Raw genomic sequence first — 26,095 nt, 5'->3', positions numbered from 1 at the left:
GATAAATAAAAATCAGCATAAGGAGATCAATGGGAAATGTGTTCAATAATGAGAAATTATAATTTTCTGTACCAATCTGATGGAGAAATCATAACAAATGTTTGATTTTTATACAGCAAATAAACAAATCATAATCGCATATTCAATTGGTCAGTGATCATAATTCCACAAAGTGGAAGATGTTCAGCAGAAGGCCGAAATACTGAACTTGGTCTTCCATATTTGTTTCACTGTGGAAGATAATTAAACAATTTCTCCTCAACCATTGCACAGCTGCCAAGATAAGTGACTGAGAATAGAATGCCACTCAACAGAGGAAAGGCATCTGGACCAGATGAGATACCTATATGATTCCATACAATTATGCAAAAGTATTTGCTTGCTTTCTGGTGGTAGTTTATTTTAGCTCTCTGAAGCAATGAAGAGTTCCAAGTGATTGGAAAAAGATGCCAGTCATTGCAGTTTTCAAGAATGAAGATCTTTATGCAAAGCAACATGGATTCTGCAGACAAATATATTGTGAAACTCAGTTCCCTCTTATCATTCCTTAAGATCCAGAAGGTCGTAGACACCCATATGATGATTGGATAACTAATCAGTAGGTACTGAATCAAATTGGGAGGGTTGGGGGAGAAGAAATTAACGGAACAACTTAATTGAAAGAATGGAGCAGCTGATGGTGTAAATGCTGAGGCATCAAGAAAGTGTCAGTTTGTTGATGGAGGGAAATTTGTGTGGGGAGGGGAGGGGGAAGGGAAGAAGATAAAAATTGTAGAGGGAGATAAACATTTGACTGCACTAAGACCGTTCAAATTGATGTAGATTGCAGGAGTTGGGTAGAAAGGAAGAGGCTTTCACAGGATAGAGTACTGTAGAGAGCTGCATAAACTGCTCTGTGAACAACAGTAACAAGAACAACAACTGGCATAATGTGTATTGAGATACTTAAAAATTAATTATATGATTTGTGCCTAATCAGCTCAATTGTTACAAGAATTGCTTGCAAAAAGAAAGGGTCAGAGTTTGTTCAGGGTTCAATTTTAATGTGCCAGGAAGCTGCATTAATGCAGGTGCTCTGATGATGAGAGAATCCACATGAGCTGCAACTTACTGTACATATTGATGCTTAGTAGTACAGTGCTGTTAGTCCTAGGTGTCCAATATGTGTGTGTGGTTCAATTATTGTGGTTCTTCAGTTCTGGTGATGAGATATTTGATGTAATCTGTTCTGAGTGCCATTAGTCTGATGTGGAAGATAGTATTCAGTTTTGTTTCAGTCTCGTGACTGTGGATCAGGAAGAATGAATTGAAATCTACAACTTTTTGCTGTTTGTAGATATTGCAGCAGACAGGGTCATATCAGTCTCTGTTTAAGATTAGTAAACATTACATATCAGCCAACATCCATTATATGTTTACAGGCTCTGTGGGCAATGCTGCAATGTGAAATTCTCTCTAATACCAATTTTCTTACAGAATAATAAATCATTAAATTTAGTGCTCTGTGCTTCAAAATCATGTTTTCCGCCAGGAATTTTTATATTTTAAACAGCTAGTCTTGGTAGTAATGAAGTAAGTTAGAGATCTAAAGCATACTGTTATCTGTTTATTGCCTTTTTTGACTTCAAGAACCTCTCAGACTTCAGCTCTGCTCTAGAGGAATGGGTCAGGAAAGAGAAATGATATCATATGTCAGAAATAATCATCCACAAGCATATGTCATTGACATTCTCTAACAGTGGAACTAAGATTAGCCTCTGTAGTGTTCAGCAGTGATGGAAAACACATTTTGAACTGCTCTCAGCTATTCAAAATGGTGCAATATTTTGGCAAAATAACTTATTGCCAATCATGGGTAATACTGATGATTGAACATATCCATGACTTGCTGTCAATTCATGGCTCTTGGTGGCCAGGTGTGGCTGTACGTAACAGCAGACAGTGTCAGCTGTCACACAGTGTGGCCTAACCACAGGACATGTCATAAAGTATGACAGGACTAAGATATTACAACAGGCCAATACTTCTGGGTGTGTGGCCATTTTTCCTTTGCAAATTTGTGAATCTCCAGCTGCATGATGGAACTGTGGTGGTTCCCTTCGTTTCCCTTCACTGGCGGCAACTAGATCATGAACTGCACTCGTCAAATGTTGGCAGCCAGAGAAGCTCCTATCAGCTAGTGTACCACCACTTTTCTCCAGCACCCAACACCCACATCCATCACCTATATCTCTCTGACCTCCTTGCTTTCCAGGAGCCACGCACTTTTAACCATCGCCACCAGACTTCATTTCTTCTCCAGGTTTGTGTCCTTAGCTGTCGAGCATCATCAGAGTTTTTCTAATGGCAGAGTTTCATATTCAGTCTCTGTTGCACTAGTTTTCTTGCAGGCCAGCAAGTGAAAGGATTTTTACCACATCTCCCACATGTTAGAGTAATGAAGGAAACCATGTTCCTTCAGAATTATAAATAAAGACAAAGCAGCTTAGCATAAGAAGTTGCGTGACCCTGTTCAAAGCACAATATTAGCAAATTTGAAAGTCCATTCACACCACACCAACTGAAGTGCTGAGACAAACCCATGAAGATACATCTCCTCTATTCCAGTTGCATGTGGAATGGGTGAAATGCGAACATGTACTTAAGACTAGTGTAATTATCACCTGTTGATAACAATTGGGGCATAAGTGCTAGCTTTCTTCAACTGGTATTGCTGTTTGGTAGTTATTAGTCTGCTTTGCAATGTTCCCCTCAATTGTTATGCTCAGACAGTGGACGTTTTCTATTGCTGTGTGTTTAAATTTTTTGGAACAAGGCTGAAGCTGCAATTCAGTGGTAAGTGCGCTACTTGCATGCATTTTATGCTTGCATAAAAATTCAGACATCCACATTTTTCTTTTCTTACCCCTTTCTTACTCTTTCTTTTCTCTTTTCTTTACCTCCTTCATAACCAACAGCATGCTTGCCATACCAAATACTCCTATCTGAATATCACTGTTTGGCACTGTGATTATAACTGACATTATATTAAACTGGATGTATGTGTTATTGATTTTAGTGGGAGAAAACAGTAATCATAGAGTTTGCCTGTTTCAATGCTCTTTCTGTTGTTTTCTTTTTGATTTCCTCCAGTGTAAATATGAGTTCATTGATACACACGAATGGTATGTTTCTGTGTTAGTAGCCGTTGTAGATGTGCTTTAATACATGCCATTGGTTCAGAACTAATACAGTTATATGAATATTTCCCCAAAAGCCATTGTCATATATATGACGTATTTCTCAGTGTGAAGTATGCCAGGTGTGGTTTCTGCCGTGGTTGGTGCATGCATAGAAAAGAGATGGTGCATCACATGAAATGTGCCCCTCATTGTGATTTGCGACCACAGCATTCTCCAGCAACAGTTGTTAGTTATATTGGCTCACAAATCACACAGTTTGTTTATGAAAATGGGCACAAGTAAAACTGCTATATTAGCTTTATTAAAATAGATGTTTCCTCCCTTTTCCTTAAGCTAGCTAATGTTGTTCTGTCTGTAGTGCACATAAATAATAACTTCAACAACATGAAACAGATAGATTGCTCCTCACTATATAGAATAGGTGTTGAGCGGCAGACAGGCACATTGACTAAAGACTGCTAAATAGTACTTAGCTATCAGACTAATTCTTACATCAAATGTATACACACACACACACACACACACACACACACACACACACACACACACACACACACACACACACTCACTCTGTCACATGTATTCTTCACACACATTGTTGTATCCTGGTGCTAAACGAAGTGAGGTGACACAGCGGTTAGCACACTGGACTTGCATTTGGGAGGACGACGGTTCAAATCAGTGTCAGACCATCCAGACTTAGGTTTTCTGTGATTTCCCTAAATCGCTCGTGGCAAATGCTGGGATGGTTCCTTTGAGAGGGCACAGACAATTTCCTATCCCTTCATTGATACATCCCAACTTCTGCTCCATCTATAATGACCTTAATGTTGATGAGATATTAAACCCTAATCTTCGTTTTTTCATCGTGCTAAGTCCTGATTGTGACTGCATCTGAAGTGAGCAGCAATCTCAGTGGGGTGGGTAGTGGGGTTACAGAAGTGATGTGGGGTGGGGAGGTGGAGGAGTAGTAGGGTAGGTGTGGAGGAAGATGCTAGTGCTGTCTGTGATAGCATGCAGGGATGGGATAGTGGGCTGCCAGGTGCAGCATTGTGCAGTTGTGCTGTGGGGAGGGGGCAGGTGGCAAATGGGAGAAATGTAGGGAAGGTGAAGGTGTGCTGGCCAAATATAAGGCATATTTAGTACTGGTGTGGGAGCAGGAAAAGGGGATAGAGGCAGGTGGAGGACAGGGACTAGCAAAGATTGAGGCCACGAGGACTATGGGAGTGAAGTGTGTGTTGCAAGGGGAGTTCCCAGCGTGCCACTTCAGAAAAACTGAAGTTGGTGGGAAGAATCCAGATGACACAGGCTCTGAACCCATCGTCCAAGTCAAGGATGGCAGTTTCTTGAACTGGGGAGGACCAGGTGAAATGAATGATGCATAGGTTCTGGAGAAATGTGATTCAGTGTGTCCTCACTCTCACCCTCATTCTAGATCATGATGTCATCAGTGAATGTGAACCAGGTGAGGGATGTGGCATTCTGGATAGTTATGAAGGATTCCTGTAGATGGCCCCTGAATAGGTTGGCACAGGATGGTGCCATGCAAGTGCCCCTTGCTATATCACAGATTTGTTTGTAGGCGATACCTTCAAAGGAGAAGTATGAGGATATAGTTGGTTATGGTGACTAGAAAGTAGGTTTTAGATTTGGGGTCATACAGGCATTGGGAAAGGTAGTATTCAATAGTGGCAAGCCCATGGGCATTGGTGGTGATATGTAGAGGGAGGTGGCATCAACAGCAACTAGCAGGACACTGGGTCTTAAAGGAACAGGAACTTTGGAGAGTCAATAGAGGAAATGATTAGTGTCTTTTATATACATCGATAGGTTACTGGTAATATTCTGCAAGTGTTGGTCCATGAAGGCAGAGATTCTCTTTGTGGGGGCACAATAACCAGCCACAATGTGACATCCTGGGTGATTGGGTTTTATGTTCTTTAGGAAGCATCTAGAAGATAGGAGTGTGAGTAGTAGTGGGGGTGAGGAGGAAGATAGACTAAGGGGATGATTATGATACAGACCTAAATATATGAGAGACCATAGATACTACTGGATTTCTGGAATAGGGCCTGTGGTCCCCCACATACCCACTGACCTGCCACAGAGGACCACCCCTTCATGGCTTAGTACCATCCAGAACTGTAGCAACTGAGCCACATTGTCCACAAGGGTTTAGACTACTACTTGTCATGTCCTGAAATGAGGCATATCCTCCCCACCTCTCCCGCAATGGTATTGTGCCATTCATCCAACCTACACAACATCCTTCCTCCACCCCTGTTCCCAACCCCATGCCCCATGGCTTATATCCCTGCAATAGACCTAGATGCAAGGCCTGTCCCATACATCCTCTTGTTACCACCTGTTCAGGTCTTGTCTCAGGCATCTCTTATCCCATCAACGGCAGTGCCAACTGTGGAAACAGCTATGTAGTGCATCAACTTAGCTCCAACCACTGCGCTGCATTCTATGTGAATGTGATCACTAACAAGCTGTCTCTCTGAATGAAAGGCCACCACCAAACTGTAGCTATGAGACAGCTGGAGCACCTAGCTGCCGAGCATGTCACCTAACATGATACACTTGACTTTAACAACAGCTTCACAGATTCTCCCAGTCCATACCTACATGTGCCTTCTATCCTGCCAGCTCACTTTTATAGTACTGTTTCCTTCTCCACGCCAATTTGCTGTCCCCCTGCAGTAGCCGATTATGCTGTCCTTGCATGTCTCACAGGCATCACTAGCATCATTGCCCAAGCTTGCTTTGCTGTTCCTTCCCCCCCCCCTCCCCCCCCTGCTCTGCCGCCGCCACCACCACCACCACCCCACCCCACCACCACCCCACCCCACCCCACCCCACCCCACCCCACCCCACCCCACCCCACCCCACCCCACCCCACCCCACCCCACCCCGCACCTCTTCTGTACTCCACAACCACTCCAATAGAGATTGCTGCTCACCTCAGACATAGTCACAGTCAGGCCTTTTGTGTTTGTGTGCTATCCCGGCTTTCCAGTGTTTGAATAAGAACTTCGATATCCATGAACATAATAAAAGGCAAAAAGAAAAGTTCCATGTCCAGTCTGTAAGGACATCAACTTTCAGAACTTTGATTGCAGATAGTGCGATACAAATTTACAGTGGTCTTTCACACGAGACAAATATGAGAATGATGAAATACTTTTTAGTAAAACCATAACTGTTCTTATTAGATTACTGCTTCTTTGTACAATGTTGTGCAAAACTTAAGAACGAAAGTAACCTTCACAAGTTTCATATCAGCACACTCTCTGCTGCAGAGTTAAAATCTCATTCTGGAAACGTCCCCCAGGCTGTGGCTAAGCCATGTCTCCGCAATATCCTTTCTTCCAGGAGTGCTAGTTGTGCATAGTTCGCAGAAGAGCTTCTGTGAAGTTTGGAAGGTAGGAGACGAGGTACTGGCAGAATTGAAGCTGTGAGGACTGGTCGTGAGTCGTGCTTGGGTAGCTCAGATGGTAGAGCACTTGCACGCAAAAAGCAAAGGTCCTGGGTTTGAGTCTCAGTCCAGCACACAGTTTTAATCTGCCAGGACATTTCTTAACCTTCACAAGATTTGTCACTGTCAAGAAATAAAGATCAATAAAACTGCTACCATACACAGAAAGAGCTGCTGCAGTATAGTACAGAAAGTAAGTTAAATACACAATGGGATGAACAGAAATGACACTTTTATTCAAAGACAATCACTACTCAGAAGTCATAGTGATCTACAATAGTTCCCCGGACATTACAAAAGCTGGGACAAGATTTTTAATAGAGCGTGTGATCACCATGGATGACAATGCATATTCTGCTCTTGTGCTGCCTTAAGTTTGGTAATGAGTTCTAGTGGTAGGGCATTCCATTCTTCCTAACAGCACAGTTGACAACTGGAGGGTGGTTGTTGCTGCATGTGGATTTCTTTCAGTACATCTCTCCACCCAATCCCACATGTGCTCAATGGGATTTAAATCAAAGGAACAAGCAGGTGAGTCTATTCATTGAATATCCTTTTGTTTCAAGAACTCCTCCACGTGCACTCTGTTCGATGCAGTCAGGAATGTACCCCTGAAAAGATGCAAGTGGGAAAGTTTTCACAATAATGTTGTTCGGGGTTTGTACCGTGTTCAAAGATTTGGAGGTCAGTGCACCCATAGTATCTTATGCTGCCCTGCGCCGTAACACCTGGACTACCAAAATAATCATGTTCAACAATGTTCCTGGGCATATTAGGTGCTCCAAACCATATGAGGTTATACCCAGAAAGAACCCATTCCTCGTTGGTCCAGTACCTGTCTTGTTGGCATCATCACAAAAGGTGCCACTGATGTGTGGATGTCAGTGGAACACAACATACTGGTTGTCAAGCAGAGAGACCATTCCCATGCAGTCACTGCGCCACTGGGGAGCATGAGATTGCTTGCGTTGTAGTCCTATTAAATGTGGTTCCAACTGCTCTCACTGTTTGACATGGGCCCATTGTTGCCTGTTGCACTATGTGTCTGCTTCTGTATTTGACTGTGGTCGACCACATCCTCTCCTTTGGGCAGCAGCAAATGTGGTTCAGAATGCTCCCGATGCACCTGAAACAATGCTGCGACCAGTACTAAACTCCTGGGGTACACTCATCACACTTCTTCCTATTTCCATTTCCCTTATGATCCTCCAGCGTGTGGCGATGTCCAGATTTTATCTCCGAGCCGTGTTATAATGAAGAACACCACCACAATGCCCCTTAACTGCTCACTGTGTGACACACTATCTTTTCACATTCCTTCAACTTTCTTGCGTTGTTGGACCAGTCCCATTTGGTACTATAGTGACGTTGATTTCACTCCATGTGACGTCCATCTTTCTGTGTGCAACTGGGAGAACTCTGGCAACATGCTCCCACACTGTCATTCATTTCCACAGAGTTGTTAATATGTTATATGACTTTCTCTCTTTCATCCATAAGTTTGGTAGAGCAGTCTAGTAGCAGAATTTTTAGAGCATGTGAAATACCAGGCTTGAATAAAGGAAATGCAAAGTCTTCAACTGCAAGTAGCTCCTTGTAAAATATGTTTATTTACTGCAGTATTACTGTATGTGTGTGCGGGGCAGAGGGGGAAGGGATGCAAGGATACACAATCATACAAATATTTATCCCACAATGTGGAAAATATTTTGGATCAATAAACAAATGAATACTGAATTGATAATCACTCAGGCAGTGGCGTAGAAAACAATTTTGCAATTTGTTGGTCCAGGTTCCTTGGCTTGTTCACAAAAGCACTCAAATGGGGAGAGAGAGAAAGAGAGAGAGAGAGAGAGAGAGAGAGACTATTAAATTAATTTAAAAAAGTTCCAGGAACTTTCAGGAAACATGAAGGTGTTATGGTATCCATAAGGCTTTAACTATGGATATGTCATTAACTAACATTCAGTTATAGCAAACTCTTTCATAATGATACATTTTGTTGCAAAGCTTAAATATGTCAACACCGTGAAACATCATAATTCCAAAACATCCAATTGTGAAAATTATTTAGCCACCAATATGACATTTCCTGTTATTTTATGACAACAAATTGTGCAGAAAATACCTCATTTTGTGAATGAATATGCTGATGCTTTGATACAGCACGTGTTATTATACAAAATGCACCAAATATAGGCTTGAACTGCAGACAGTGTATTTATTAATTTTTTTATTTACAAATCAAGTTTCGTAGGACCATATTGAGGAGCAAATCCAAGTTGATGGAAGGTGCCAGTACATGAAATTACAACATAAAAGTAATAACAGATACAAATAAATGTTTATGAACCCGAAAAAAAGTCAGCCCATAAGTTTAAGTAAAAGCAATCAACAATACAACAAGAATAAGCTTAATTTTTCAAGGAACTCCTCGACAAAATAGAAGGAGTGACCCATGAGGACACTCTTCAGTTTCGATTTGAAAGTGCGTGGATTACTTTTAAGATTTTTTAATTTGAGTGGTAGCTTATTGAAAATGGATGCAGCAGTATACTGCACACCTTTCTGAACAAGAGTTAAGGAAGTCCAATCCAAATGCAGGTTTGATTTCTGCTGAATATTAACTGAGTTAAAGCTGGTTATTCTTGGGAATAAGCTAATATTGTTAATAAGAAATGGCAGTAAGGAATATATATATTGAGAGGCCTCTGTCAAAATACCCAGGCTCGTGAACAGGTGTCGACAAGAGGTTCGTGAACTTACACCACGTATTGCCAGACCTACTCGTTTCTGAGCCAAAAATGTCCTTTTAGAATGGGAAGCCCCAAAATATAATACCATACGACATAAGTGAATGAAAATAAGCAAGGTAGAGTAATTTTCGTGTCGCATGATCACTCACTTCAGATACCATTTGGATAGTAAAAATGGCAGCATTAAGTTTTTGAACAAGATCCTGAACATGGGTTTTCCACAACAGCTTACTATCTATCTGAACACCTAGAAATTTGAATTGTTAATTTTCACTAATCATATGCCCATTCTGTGAAATTAAAATGTCATGTTTTGTTGAATTGTGTGTTAGAAACTGTGAAAACTGAGTCTTACTGTGATGTAGCTTTAGTTTATTTTCTACAAGCCGTGAACTTAGGTCATGAACTGCACTTGAAACCGAGCCAGTGTTGCACACAACATCCTTTACTACCAAGCTAGTGTCATCAGCAAACAGAAATATTTTAGAGTTACCCGTAATACTAGAGGGCATATCATTTATAAAAATATAGAACAGGAGTGGCCCCAACACTGATCCCTCGGGCACGCCCCATTTGACTGTACCCCACTCAGACTCCACATCACAGTCATTCTCAACATTGTGAATAATGATGTTTTGCTGTCTGTTGCTAAAGTAAGAGATGAACCAATTGTGACCTACTCCCCATATTCCATAATGGTCCAACTTCTGGAGCAGTATTTTGTCAACACAATCAAATGCCTTAGTTAAATCAAAAAATATGCCTAGCATTCGAAACCTTTTATGTAATCCATCAAGTACCTCACGATGAAAAGAGAATATCTTATTTTCAGTTGTTAAACGACTTCTGAAGCCGAACTGTACATTTGAGAGCAAATAGTGTGATATAAAATGATCAATTATCCTTTTCAATAACTTTAGCAAACACTGATGGCATAGTAATAGGTCTAAAATTATCTACATTATCCCTTTCTCCCTTTTTATAAAGCGGCTTTACTACTGAGTATTTCAATCGCTCAGGAAACTGACCATTCCTAAAGGAAAAATTACAAATATGACTAAATACAGGGCTAACATGTGCAGCACAGTACTTTAATATTCTGCTAGGCACTCCATCATAACCATGAGAGTCCTTAGTCTTCAGTGATTTAATTATTGCCTCAATCTCCCCCTTGTCAGTATCACAGAGGAGTATTTCAGACATCAATCTCGGAAAGGCATTTGCCAAGTAAGTTATATGATTCCCTGTAGAAACTAAATTTTTATTTAATTCACCAACAGTGCTCAAAAAATGATTGCTAAATACTGTAAATATATCTGATTTATCAGTAACAGAAAATTTTTTACTGTGAACTGACTTTTATATTGTCGACCTTGTGCTGCTGACACTTCCTTCACAACTGACTATATGGTTTTAATTTTATCCTGTGAATTAGCTATTCTGTTTGCATACCACATACTCTGTCTTCCTAATAACAGTTTTGAGCACCTTACAATACTGTTTGTAATGAGCTACTGTAACATGATTTTGACTACTACTAACACTTCAAGGTAATTCCCGCTCTGTTCCACATGATATCCTCATCCCACTAGTAAGCCACCTGGGCTGCCTATTACTCTAGTACCCCGTTTAGAATGTTCTAATGGAAAGCAACTCTCAAAGAGCATGAGAAATGTGTTAAGGAAAGCATTATATTTATCATTTATGTTATCGGCACTATAAACATCCTGTAACTCTTGTTTCTTGACATGGTTTAAAAAACTCTAGATTGCTGCTGGATTAACTTTCTTACATAGTTTTTAATTAAATGTGACATTTCTTTGAGTACAAAAGCCTTTTAGTGTTAACATTTGTGCATCATGGTCTGAAAGGCCATTCACCCTTTTACTAACAGAACACCCATCTAGTAATGAAGAATGAATAAAAATATTGTCTATGGCTGTGCTGCTGTTCCCCTGCACCCTAGTTGTGAAAAACACCGTCTGCATCAAATCATATGAATTTGAGATCTGCCAACATCCTTTTTCTTGCACCATCATATACAAAATTTATATTGAAGTCACCACATATAACTAATTTCTGGTATTTCCTACAAAGTGAATCTAGCTTGAATGGAAATGCCCTGAAGTCAGAGTTAGGGGACCTATAAACAGCAACAGTTAGAAGTTTAGTTTCACTAAATTCAACTGTCCCTGCACAACACTCAATATGGCTTCTCCAAAGCTCTGCTTGTGGCATAGAATGCAATCTCGCATCTCAGTGTTGATGTTCCTCATCATGAAGCAGAAATGTGACTTGTCTGATTTAGTCTTTCATCCTTCAGAATGCTGTGGAATGTGAAATTCCATGTTGTGAGCTCACAAAACTTGACCAGCTTCTCATTCACGAATGCTTCCATGTCCCATGTGAGGACAGTTTAAGCTATGCACAAAATTTGAATATAATGTTTTCATTTTGATGAGATGACAAATCCTACCTAGTCACAGGCACTACCGTCTTTTAAACAACTTAGTGATGTACCCATTGCTATCACATGCAATAAAAACCTCTACATGGTACAGTGATTAATCTCCGATCAGGACCTAACATTGCAAACAGCAAATTACTATGTGAACACTTGGACAAGTGAGGGATACACTGTACGTCAAAGCCCATCAGACAACAAGAAAGACATCAGCGCATTTGTCCTCGCATTTGAGTGGAATTCACTTCCAGAAAAGGTCAAAATCTTGTTTTAGCACTGCAGTGTGAAATTATATTTCCCATCTCTGATGCTATGTTTTAAATGGCAGCACTTTGGGCATGTGCCTTCCCAGTGTACATACACCCCAATTTGTGGAGACCACATTACATAAATTCACCATGTATGCTGCCATTTGTCAGTGCCAGTTGCAAGAATTACCACTCTCTGTGATCCCCAGAAGGGTGCTAACCTACTCAGTGAATGCAAAATCTAGGCACTAATGTCATAGATCACATCTCATATTTCGAAACTCGGAAATATATGTCTAAATAGAAATAGTCTCAGTGATATCGTCGCTTGTCACTTCTGTGTCCAGCTCGTCAGCAGTACTTGATGTAGTTACTCCCTTGACAGTGACATTCTTTAGTTAACGAGAGAGAGAGAGAGAGAGAGAGAGAGAGAGAGCGCGAGCGCGAGTGTTGGGACGGTAGGCAGATCAGAGGCTTGACGCCAGCCAGTGGCTGAAGGAGCCACAGAGTGTGGGTGCCCAGGCTGGCCTGCTCTTCTTCTGTCCCTACACCACTGATTAAGCCCTCATAAGAATCTCAAGTGCCAAAAGTTGTGAATACCATGCATTCTCTTGGAACCCTACTGACCCATCAGAACATCTGGAAGGGTCTGTACATTGGTTCACATACGTGTTGTCAGCAAGTGGATTTCCGTCTGTACTGTGTTGGAAGCAGTGCAAACAACCCCAGCTGTCAACATGTGAAACATTTATTTACCTCAATGCAGGGCATTTACTTACCGTAAAATGATCACCTTCATGCGACAACCTCCCCCCCCCCCCCCCCCTTTTTCTCATACTTGGGGATGTCAGTGCACACCACACCCTGTGGGGATTACCATGTCTGGTAGAAGGCCTCTGATTGATGAGCTTCTTTTCGATCTTGATATGTGTTTCCTCAATGAGAGTACTCCTAGCCACTTCAGTGCTGCCCATGTCACCTTTTCAGCTATTGGCCATAATCTCTCCCCCCCCCCCCCCCCCCCCCCCAATCCTGTGGGTTTACTACAGTGATCACTACATAATGATATTTGTGACAGTGGTGAGCCTGTCACTTAATTGTAACCATCAGGTAGACCAGTTACTGTGTTGGACTCTTCAAAGAACCAACTGGCAGTTGTATACCTTTGCTGTCACTTTCACCAACTCTCTGTTAGATTGCATCGATGAGGTTTTGGGAGGTACCTCCAATACAATCACCTGCTCAGTTGGAACTGTTTTCCCCTTTCTGTAGGGTCCCTCCACCTCCATACAGTGCTATGGTGGATTGAAGACATTGCAGCAGCTATTCAGGATTGCTGAAGGGCCCTGCAAAACCTCAGGTGACATCCCTCATTTTTCAGCAGCTTCATGCTGAGGCTTCCTACCTAATTAAATGCAGTAAGAGGGAATGCTGGGAAGACAGCGTCTCCCCCTTGGGAATGTATGCTTCTTCATCCCAGGCGTGAGCCAGGCCCCTTACACTTCTTGGCTACCAAAGATCAACAACTGTTCAGGGCTTCTTCCTCATGGTGGTATTTGTACTGATGCTTCAGTTGTTGCTGAACATCTTACGACCCAGTTTGTGACAGCATCAGTGTCCTCTTCTTATCCAGCTCCTTTCAGATGCATGAACAACAAACTGAAGACACATCTCCCTATCCTTCACCCTCACACCCAGGACGTGCCAAGTTATATAATAAACCTTTCACTGACTAAGAACTGCTTCAGGCTAGTCTCTTGTCACCTGTTAATGGCTCCAGGCTCTGATTAGATTCATAATCAGATGATACAACATCTGCGCATTAATCAAAGACTCCAGATTCGGAGTCTTCAACAGGGTTTGGTTAAACTGTGCTTTCCCTTCGTAATGGTGAAATATACACATCAAAAAAAGTTTTGCATCACCCCAGTTCCCAGAACTCCTGAAAATAAACGTTGACTATGGATATTGTATCACAGACACAGTCCCTTTGACTGTTCAGAAATGTCACTAAACCCGCCCGAAGATGTAAACAACCATGCAGAGCAGCGCCTATTAGACAGAGGGGGTCCCACAGCCGATCAGTTCCAGTCATTCCACCAGGAAGGAGGTACATGGCTCGTGTTGTCTGTAGTTCAACACTGCCTAGACAGTCAATGCTGCAGTTAAATCGTGTCTGCATTGTTACTTTGTGCCAGGAAGGGCTCTCAACAAGGGATGTGCTCAGGCATGTCAAAGTGAACCAAAGCGATGTTGTTCACACCTGGAGGAGATAGAGACAGGAACTGTCAAAGACATGCCTTGCTCAGGTCGCCAAAAGGTTACTACTGCGGTGGATGACCACTACCTACGGATTATGACTCAGAGGAACCCTGACAGCTATGCCGCCATATTGAATAATGCTTTTCGTACAGCCACAGGATGTCATGTTATGACTCAAACTGTGCGCAATAGACTGTATGATGTGCAACTTCACTCCCGACATCCACGGCGAGGTCCGTCTTTGCAACCATGACACCATGCAGCATGGTACACAAGGGCTCAACAACATCCCGATTGGACTGCTCAGGATTGGCATCACATTCTCTTTACCGATGAGTGTGGCATATGCCTTCAACCAGACAATGGTCGGAGATATGTTTGGAGGCCACCTGGTCAGGCTGAATGCCTTAGACCCTCTATCCAGCGAGTGCATCCTCTGACCAATAGTGCAGCCATATCGGTAGCATATGGGCAAGGCATTCATCTTCATGGATGACAATTGGCGCCCCCATCGTGCACATCTTGTGAATGACTTCCTTCAGGATAACGACATCGCTCGAATAGAGTGGCCAGCATGTTCTCCAGACATGAACTCTATCAAACGTGCCTGGGATAGATTGAAAAGGGCTGTTTATCGACAACTTGACCCACCAACCACTCTGAGGGATCTGTGCCAAATCGCCATTGAGGAGTGGGACAGTCTGGACCAACAGTGCGTTGATGAACTTGTGGATAGTATGCCACGACGAATACAGGCATGCATCAATGCAAGAGGACGTGCTACTGGGTATTAGGAGTACCAGTGTGTTCAGCAATCTGGAGCACCATCTCTGGAGGTCTTGCTATATGGTGGTACAGCATGCAATGTGGGATTTTCATGAGCAATAAAAAGGGCAGAAATGATGGTTATGTTGATTTTTATTCCAATTTTCTGTGCAGGTTGTGGAACTCTTGGAACCGAGGTGATGCAAAACTTTTTTTTGATTTGTGTAGTATCATTGTCACAATTCTTAAAACCTGCAGAAAACCAATGTCCATCAAAGGCTGCCACCCTATTTTTTACTTCTATAAGGCATACAATAGATCTTAGCACCAAATTTTACTACCCTCCATGATTGGGGTTTATGAAGCTCTATACCAATTTTTATTTGGCAGTTTTTATCCCACTAGTTATTTGGGGTTAGTGTTGGTACGTCACTCAAGCCCGCACAGCTCCAAGAGAATGGACTGCCTCAGGGCTTCATGCTGAGTGTTACACCATTTCTCATTACCATCAGTGGGCTAGTGACACCCATCAGACACTGGCCATCCCCACACTGTATATTGATGTCTTCGACATTTGTTGTAGTTCCCAATCTGTAGCCTTGGCTGAATGCCTGCTACAAGGTACCATCGAAAAGAGCATCAGCTTGTACCCTTTCCCATGGCTTCCAGTTCTCTCCTGTGAAAACATTGAGTTGCGCATTTCTGCTGTTGTACCATGGTCCATCCTGACCCTGAACTCTCCTTGGGTACACAGTACTTGGATGTTCTTGGACAGTATTGAGTTTTGGGACTCATCTTTGGTTAAAAACTTGACCTGGCAACATCATAATTGTCAACTGAATATCAACCGCATGTGAAAGCTTAATGCTTTTTGCTTCCTATCCCACACATCTTCGCTGCTGATTGCATTTCTCTCTTCCAATTATACCAGACCCTGGTCTTGTACTGATTGGACTGTGGTTGCCAAGTTTATGACTCAATGACACCTTCATCTTTGAAACTGTTGGACCCAGTCCATCATTGTGAAGTAAGACTGGCCATTGACATCTTCTGGACTAGTCCTTCATTTCACCAAGGAGGCTATTTACAGATCTTGTCTCTTCAGTTCTGATGGTATCAGCACTTGCTCACTTATGAATTCACCAGCCAACTGTTTCCTAATCATCCAATTTATCAAATTCTTTTTGCATCTAAGGGGCTTCAACACTATGATACCAGCACTCAGATGGGATTACCAGTTGAAATACACTTTGAGATCATCTGCTGGGACCTCTGCATAACCTCCCTCGAACGTGCTTACCATGATTTCCTGTACACCCTCCACTCTTTTTCCCTTTGTTATAACCAGACCCCACGACCGATCTAATTTGAGGACCTAAAGTTTCAGTTGCCCATGTGACCTTTCAGCATCTGCTCCTCTTAGTTCTTCAGAAGTAGGAGGGTGCTACAGTCATTTACACAGTCAGCTGTAAAACCATGGATAGGACGGGATATGCTTCTACATCTCGTGCCAATCAGGAACAATATTTGCTGCTGAGAAATATTTGGCTAGAGAAGTGATTACTTGCCCAACATTCACTTCGACAATCCGAGTTGTATGTTTGTGGCACAAGTAGGACCTCTCGTCACTCAGAGAAAGAACATCATCTGTAATAAACTGTGCACTGTCTAAGAGATTACTGCTAAGTACTGTTCGTCCTCCTAGAAGGAATCAACCATCCAACATTGCCTTTGCATCCATCATACCAAATTAACCTGTGGTTTCATTTGATGTAATAAGACACTGCCAAGTTTAGGCTGTGGAGTTTTACTGCCAGTAGCTCGCAGTCTGGTGGAGTGCCCACTCTTGGCTCTCCATGCTAAGCAAGGTTTTCTGGATTCTTTGTCTCTGTTATTGGCGAATGACTCCTGGACCGTTTAGGTGGTTTCTGTTCTCAGATACAACGTTTTTAACTACAATCGGGGCGGGTTTGGGTGATTGGAGTTGGGGTGTTTCCTGCTGCGTGCTAGGTCTGGCGGTCTCATAACGCAGCCTCCTTTTCCAGCTGCTTTGGTCATCCCTCTTTTCTTCACTTTTAATTTATTTTAGGTGTGGTTAGCTGCCTTTTTTCTGCTGTACCATATTTCCAGATTTAGGGGTAGCACTCTGATGAATAGCTCAACTACAATGATCAAGAATGGGACAGCTGCGGGAGGGATGGCCTACGTTGCATGCAGAGCCTCGGGGTGTAATCCACCAACCTGATGTTCTGTAGTCTCTGTCACCTCCTTGGTAGCACATCAGTCTGTTGTCTTTAAGTGAAAATCGTATTCAGTATTTGATGGTGTTTGCTCAAAAAATGTACCTATCACAAAAATTTAGGTTGCACTATTTTTACACATTATTAGCCTCAAATTTATACTGTTGTGACAGTGACCAGTTTTTCTAATTTGTGGGCTTATTAGTGCCTAAAATCAGGTCTGCACCTACAAACAACCTAGAGTGCAGTGGAAGAACTACTCAGATAAAGTGGAAAATTCTTGAAACAGAAATTAATAAAACACTGTCCAGTAATTAGTGCTAGATCTAACAAGTCACTAAACAAAATATTTAAGTTCAGAACAGAACACAGTTCATTTCTACACCAAACATTACAGTTCACATTCTGTTTTGTAATAATCCACTGAATGACAATGGCAGTCTAAGCCTCATACAAACCACAAAAATTTCATTCAAGATATTCGTCAACTTCAGTTACAGAAATAGCTTCAAGTTTTTAAACATCAGCATTATTCAGTTTTCACAGATACTGATGCACTAATTTTTGTGAACGTCTTGTGCTTAGCTACTGCGTCAGCAAATGTTGGGAACATATTTGACATTGATGTTACAAGCTTGTTAGTTCGATATGGTCTGGGTGCAGACTGCCGAGCTGGAGTGATGTCCAACTGTTTAAGAACTGTTGTATGGTCAGACTGTTATTTTGGAAACTGCATAATTATTTGAAAAAAGGCTAGGTTTAGTTTTGCTACTCAAAATGGACTCTCAGTATTGATAAAGAGTTGGTTTATGAAAAATGTTGTAATCAAGGAATTTAGAAAAAATTATGGAACCACTTAATTCATCCACATTGGGAATACTTTTCTTATGAGTACAAGTGTCATGTTGAAAATTATTGTAAATTAAGCAAAAATCTTAATTAATGACTCAATCAATTAGTGAAGTATGTCATTTTTTTCATAAAAATTGTGCCAGTAAAAGTATAGTGTCAGAGTTCAGAATCTAACAAACATAAAGGCAAAATCTGCAATGGAAATCTAGCTATTTCTGAAATTGGAATATAATTATCTCATAAAGTATTTAGTAATTATTTTCACAAATTTGAAATGCATTATGTAGAAGTTGAACTACCAGTGTCACTGTACCCAGAAGTATACATTAACTCAATATGTTATTCTTACTGTGTCATGTGCTAGGCTTTTCAGTTACATATATCTTCCAATTAACTAATTCCACAGTAAAACTAAGTGCGGCATTAGAATCAGTACATCAAAAACATTACTTTGAATGCTGAATCGAAGTGGAAAATAGTTTAGTTGACAATTTGAAATATTAAATACCTACCACGTGTTCACTACTTACAAAACCTACAAAAATTAATAAATTAGCAAAGATAAAGTAAAGTAGTTATTAACAGGAGTTGAAGTCATAACACATGGAATAGTTCCATCTTGCTATGTCACAGGGCACTCACCTGGCACCACCGACCTACTGACAATATTCCTCTCATCTTGTTTTATCATTGTTGGTCCACCTGATGTGCATACCATCTCACTTTTACTGTTACAAATCTCCTACCCAGAAGGCATTTTTTTACTCTACAATTGTTTTCACACTTAATCAAGTTGCTGGAGGGCCATGTGTGGGCAGGTTTTCTCTCACTACAGATGTTCCCTGTGGCACCCTCACCTACATTCATATGTGACCCCTGTACTACTTTTACTTCTCATTAAATTGTTTCTCAGCAGTCATCATTATTGCTTCCAATGCCTTCATACTTTCGTAATCCGATCAAATTTCTGATGGATGTCACTAACTCCAGGTGAACTACACCTTGACGGAGGGACTGATGACCCCTCTGTTTAGTCCCTTAACCCCAAAAGGGGGGGGGGGGGGATGGATTTCCGTTTTACCAAATGCGTTTGGCATTCATTCTTCTAAAACACTAAAAATCAGGAAAAGCTCTTGTTATATGCTCATGTGATATTATTTGCTTATATTAGGAAGTAGAATAATTTCCAGAGTTAGTTCACTTAATTGTAAGACTACCATATCTACCAAAGTTTAGTCACATACTATTTCTGGGAAATAACTATGCAGTCTTGTAACATCTGTCACCTGTTGAACTTACTTTAAACAGCATTGTTGTCGTAATACAGCTGTTGACTAGTTGTACTTGAATGAATTGTAAAGGAAAATGTATTGGGAAACACTTGCTTGAAGAACCTTTCCTACAGAAATTTTGGCAGTGTGATACCAATTTACTGGTTACTACTTTTCATGAAGCAAAAGAGCACCTTGTCTCATTGATGCTGAAAATACACTCCGCTTACAAGCAATGTTGGTTTAATGTATTTCTCCATATGATTTCCTTGTTGTTAATGTTACATCTACATTATTTTGATGTACTATATTTTTAGTTGCATTCTGTGTTACCTTTTTTGCATTTTTTTTGCTTCAGTGGGTCCCAATGAAAGCAACTGAGCTAGTTAGTGTAGTGGCAAGACATTCGACTCACATTTTGAAGGACAGCAGTCAGAGTCCCCACACAAATATTCAGATTTAAGTTTCCTGTGATTTCCCTAAATCACTTAAGGCAAATGCTGAGATAGTTTGTTTAAAATGGCATGGCAGATTTCCTTCACCATCCTTCCTCAGTCCAAACTTGTTCTCCGTTTCTAGTGGTGTCATAGATGACGGAATGTTAACCTGTAACTAATTGACCAACTCTGGTCTGTTGCGGATCCGGCGCCAACGACTGCCGGATGCTTATGCTGCACATGTTTGTAGCTTGTCCAGGCATCCAAATTACCATCTCCTGTTCCCCAACTCAGTCGTCCATCTTCCAGACCGGCGGCCCTGGTCAGGGTGTAAGATTGCAGTTCGCATCCGGTCTCTTCTCTCTGGGCTTGAGTTTTTTCCTCTCCCACCTCTTTTCTGGGCCCATTTATGTATACCCCCATGGTGTGTGCCTTGCCGATGCCTTCAGCTGGATTTGGCACAAGGCCCGAAAGACTCAGTCCCTCCTGAGGCCCTCCCCCAATGCTTCCTTTCCATCCTTGCCGCATTTCACAGCTATGACATAGACTATACTGACAGTTCGATGGTTGCTGGTCGAGTTGGTTATGCTTTTACTCTTGGGGATCGATCTGAACAATGCTCATTGCTGGACGGCTGCAGTGTTTTCACTGCAGAGCTGGTAGCAGTCTTTCGCACCCTACAGTAGATCTGTTCCTGTTCAGGTGGGTGAGAGTCCTTCGTTGTCTGTAGTGTCTCCCTAGCTTTAGTGACAGACATTCAGTTTATTTCTACAATAATAAAATGTTGGCATACTCATCTTTTTTTAAATATTTTTTTTTCATGCGTAATAAATAAGCCAACTGTCCACTGCAGCCCCTTTTCAGTGGATACACAACGCCAGTTGTCTTCTAATGACAACTAAATGAGTATAGTCTCATTAACTGGTGCATGTGCCAATGTTTGGTTGTTCCTACCTACACTATGTGATGAAAAGTATCCAGACATCCCCAAAAACACAAGTTTTTCATATTCGGTGCATTGTGCTGCGACCTACTGCCAGGTACTCCATATTAGTGACCTCAGTATTCATTAGACATTGTGAGAGAGCAGAATGGGGCACTCCACGGAACTTGCGGACTTCGAACGTGGTCAGGTGATTGGGTATCACTTGTCGTACATCTGTACGTGAGATTTCCACGCTCTTAAACATCCCTAGGTCTACTGTTTCCGATATGGTAGTGAAGTGGAAACATGAAGGGACATGTACAGCACAAAAGCATACAGGCCGACCTAGTCTGTTGACTGACAGAGACCGCCGACAGTTGAAGAGGGTCGTAACGTGTATAATAGGCAGACATTTATCCAGACCATCACACAGGAATTCCAAACTGCATCAGGATACACTGCAAGTACTATGACAGTTAGGCGGGAGATGAGAAAACTTGGATTTCATGATCGAGCAGCTGCTCATAAGCCACACAACACGCCGGTAAATGCCAAATGATGCCTCGCTGGTCTAAGGAGCGTAAACATTAGACGATTGGACAGTGGAAAAATGTTGTGTGGAGTAATGAATCATGGTACACAATGTGGCGATCTGATGGCAGGGTGTGGGTATGGCGAATGCCCAGTGAACGTCATCTGCCAGCATGTGTAGTGCCAACAGTAAAATTCGGAGGCTGTGGTGTTATGATGTGGTCGTGTTTCTCATGGAGGCAGCTTGCACACCTTGTTGTTTTGCATGTCACTATCACAGCACAGGCCTACATTGATGTTTTAAGCACCATTTTGCTTCCCACTATTGAAGAGCAATTAGAGGATGGCGATTACATCTTTCAACATGATCACCTATTCATAATGTACGGCGTGTGGCAGAGTGGTTACATGATGATAACATTCCTCTAATGGACTGGCCTGCATAGTGTCCTGACCTAAATCCTATAGAACACCTTTGGGATGTTTCGGAACGCCGACTTCATGTCAGCACTCGCTCACCAACACTGATACCTCTCCTCAGTGCAGCACTCCGTGAAGAATGGGCTGCCATTCCCCAAGAAACCTTCCAGCACCTGATTGAACGAATGCCTGCGAGAGCGGAGGCTAAAGGTGGGCCAACACCATATTGAATTCCAGCATTACCGATGGAGGGCGCTACGAACTTGTAAATCATTTTCAGCCAGGTGTCCGGATACTTTTGGTCACATAGTGTACTTCTCTTACTAGCCCCATTTGCTCAATAGGATAAGGTATAATTGACTGACATGCATCTACCTAACAATGTGTAGTCCCTACTTTTATTCTAATGACAGTTTTACTCATGGTCTGCATGACACACCCAATGTTGGAAGTTCTCCTGATCCACAACTGCTCAGCTACCAATAACACATGGTGATTAGTTGGAGACAGTTTCGAGGTGCACTCACTTTGCTGGATGACCTCATCAGTATACGTGATAAGAGTAAGATTGGTCGACCTACTGGGTCACTTGATCACCCATTATTACAGAGTGTCATCAAACCACTCTGAATTAGTTCGAACATTGAGGGGTCGTGCATTATCTGGGGACTGCTGTGGGCAAACAGATGGATGCACCTAATCAAATAGTACATTCTTGTGTTACCCATAAGTCTGAGACAATGGCAGACATATTCAGTGCCCCCAGTTGTTTCTGATGTAAGCATACCGTCCACTTTCTCTGGGGGAATACTTACATCACATACCGTGCCATCAGCAGATAGTGACTTGTCCCATTGTTCATTATATCAATTGACTTTTTATGTTCTAATTTTATGTGCTATGTGAAATGTAGTATGCAAAGATACAGATGTGGTCTGCTGGTCTCCATACCCAGTTGTGAGGTTGTGGCTGTGGATGGTATGGCTTCTCACTGATTATTTTTGTTCAACATTAAATTGACAAGCCCATTTATCAGCTGTTACATTGTGCAATAGTTGACAGTGATGCTCATCCACCCATTGTTGTCCATTGTAGCTGATTGTGCTACTAGCAGTTTTCTCTCTACCAAGATACTCATGATACATCATTGACACAGTGCCACATGAAATCCCAGTGCGTGTGTGACTTCTGAGAAGTAATATCTTTTGCATTGTGTAACTGCTACCAAATGCACCTGTATTGTACATCTTGTCCATTGACAGTTTGCAGAAAGCCAGTGTATAGTCACGTGACGCACACTATTATTCCATTTGCCATGGTGAAAAGAGCACTCATTGTCTATCCTGTACGGATTCTATTTCATAATTCAGTTGCTCAGTAATGTTCATTTTTGTTGACAGTACCAGTTATTCAAAGATTCTGCATTGTTATATGTATTGACTTATTAAACATATCATTGCCTTTAAGTTCAATCAGTGATGATGTTTCTCATCTCCATACGCAAACTGGTGTAATTACAAATTGAGTGAATTATTTAACTTTAGTTATTGAAATTGGTCAGAGTTTTAAAACATATGCACAAAAATATCTGTTGCAGGCAGATCCTCGACAGGAGAGTAACAACATGTCACTGCGGAGCTATACAGCAAACTTCAGTAGCTGGGCTTACTCACTGATAATGTATATGTGGAACAGAATCAGCAGATTTTTTCCATTTACTGCAGGTGGTAATTCACAACCTGAAACAAATACCAGTGACAGATTGTAAGTTTAGTGTATTTTTATGTGTATTATTTAAAATGATACAAAATATGCAAAAGACAATTAAGTACTATAAAATGGTGTGTGGTTGAGTGTAATATAAGAAAATAAAAATTAATGTATATTATTAAAGTAATAGGTGAAAACACAAGCATTGAAGGTAATTACGCATAAAAAGAAAGGGGAGAAACTGGTTACTCCTATTGCAGATTTTATCTGCCTGAAATACTATTTCTCATACTTGTCTCTCATGGGATAGATTGTTTTTCTGTCAGAATGGCAATCAAGCCAATGGTGTTCTATTTTTGATTGTTTGGTTGTTGCTTTTTCTCTCTGCTTTTTTCAGTTCTTAGAATTGTCATACATTATTATCTATCAATATGTACATAAATAGGTTCTACTTCCCTCCAAACAATCTGAATCAAATAACACACATTCAGGAAATGATGATACCCTTTGATTAGTTTCTCCATGTTTGGAGAGCTCCACAGCTCTGTCCAGAATTAATGAATAACATCTCCAGCTGCTAAAAAGTTCTTTACTTTAGTCTTAGACTGGAATATGCTTTTATATTTCCTTGTGGAATCTAAAACTGACATTGTAAATACAACCAAGTAATGTTCATAATGAATATTTAAATACTTTATATAACAGGCATGTAAGAATTTCGAATATGAAAAAATATAAGTTTACACACGTACAGTATAGACTCAGAAAAAAGAAAAGTGTGGGCTACATTGTGCTGAGCTGTGGTGAAGCAAAGTCAAATGATTACAAAAGTAAAAGTCGGGTAAATTTAAAAGTGATATACCCAATAATATCATAAGAAAAAAAGATGTGTCATGATTATATAAACTCTGCGTTTTGATACATTAAAATGTATTGACATGCCATGGCGTTAAAAGGAATCATATTTGGACATGTTAAAAGTTTTAAATTGCATGATTTTCCAAAGAAAATCTAAAAATAATTGTTTTGGTGTAATGCATTTCAAACATAATTACTGTGGACTGTGTGTTCAGGTCAAACAAAAGTTGTGTCCTCTAGCATGAGCAGGTGGAAGTTAGAACACAGAGAACTAAAGATACCGTAGCACGTCATAGACACAGTGTGGGCTACTTGTAAGGTAAGAACATGGTTACTAATATCTGAACACAACTACAAAATTATGGAGTGCCTTTAAAGGAAACTATCAATAATGGGGTGGCGTATATCTAGGAAATGTGTTTCCTAGTGTGCACTGCTCATCAAGTGTATTTTCCTGTCTCGCCCTTCCCTCAATGATGTGTGTCACTTTGGATCGCAAGAGATTCTCTCTGGTTTTGAGCAGCTAACAGAAGTGGTAAAGGCTGTCAGCTGAAAGTAGGGCTGACCAATTGCAGATCTCGGGTAGAGAGCCGACTGGTGGGTCTGAATCAGAGGGTCAGACAGTTCTGTGACCGTGTAGGGTGCAGATTCCACGACTTGCACCTTGGGGGGGTTGGGTTTCAGGTTCTGCTGAATAGGTCAGGAGGCCACTACACGCAGGAGGTGGCTACACTTGTAGCAGGGGTTGTGTGGCGTGGACTGGGTGGTTTTTTAGGTTAGAGGGTCTCAGGAAAATACTAAATGGGCTTCAGTCACAAAGGGTGTGGTCTGAACAGAGGGAGAACGTAGATAAAGGAACCAACAATATAACAATTGTAAATTGTTGTAGCTGTGTTTGGAAAGTACCAGTGCTAATAGAACTGATGCTCAAATCATTATAGGCACTGAAAGCTGGAGATAAGTTCAACCAAAATTTTTGCAAAGAACCTAATGGTGTTCTGAAAGGATAGGCTAAACACAGCTGGTGGTGGCGTGTTTGTTGCTGTTGGAAGTAGTTTACCTTGTCGCAAAATTGAAGTAAATAGTTCCTGTGAGTTAGTATGGACTGAGGTCATTGGTGGCAACTGTGATAAAATAATAATTGGATCCTTTTTATCGACCTCCCAATTCAGGTGAAACAGTTGCTGAAAGGTTGAAAGAAGACTTGAGTTTGATTTCAAACATGTACCCAACTCATACAATTATAATTGGTGGCGACTTTAATTTACCGCCGATATGTTGTCGAAAATACATGTTTAATCCGGAGGTACGCATAAAACATCATCCAAAATTGTTCTAAATGCATTATCTGAAAATTATTTTCAGCAGTTAGTTCATGAGCCCACACAAATAGAGTAAACAGGTGTGAAAACATGCTTGACCTCATAGCAACAAATAATCCTGAGCTAATAACAAGCATCAAAATGGATACAAGGAATTAGTGAACACAGGGTGGTTGTAGCGAAAATGAATATTGTAACTTCCAAATCCTCCAAAAATAAATGAAAAATTTACCTACTCAAAAAAGCAGATAAAAATTCACTTGATGCCTTCCTTAGACACTATCTCCACTTCTTCCAAAGTAACAATTTGAGTGTAGACCAGATGTGGCTTGAAACTGGCAGCAATTGAGAGATTTATACGACATAAGTTA

The 26,095-nt window shown here is 41.2% G+C and overlaps 1 protein-coding gene across 2 annotated transcripts in view; it reads left to right on the top strand.

The window, feature by feature from the left end:
* LOC124721828 (UBX domain-containing protein 4-like) overlaps positions 1-26,095 on the top strand; it is a 138,794-nt gene that overhangs the window by 103,705 nt on the left and 8,994 nt on the right. For both annotated transcript variants that reach the window (XM_047246949.1, XM_047246950.1), the window contains exon 9: positions 23,432-23,598. In XM_047246949.1, coding sequence (XP_047102905.1) covers positions 23,432-23,598 — 167 coding nt within the window. The remainder of the gene's footprint in view (positions 1-23,431; positions 23,599-26,095) is intronic.

This window comes from Schistocerca piceifrons, chromosome X, assembly GCF_021461385.2.
Source record: "Schistocerca piceifrons isolate TAMUIC-IGC-003096 chromosome X, iqSchPice1.1, whole genome shotgun sequence".
Lineage (NCBI taxonomy): Eukaryota > Metazoa > Arthropoda > Insecta > Orthoptera > Acrididae > Schistocerca > Schistocerca piceifrons.
Note: the sequence above shows the minus strand (reverse complement) of the source record. Positions and strands in the feature narration are given on the sequence as shown.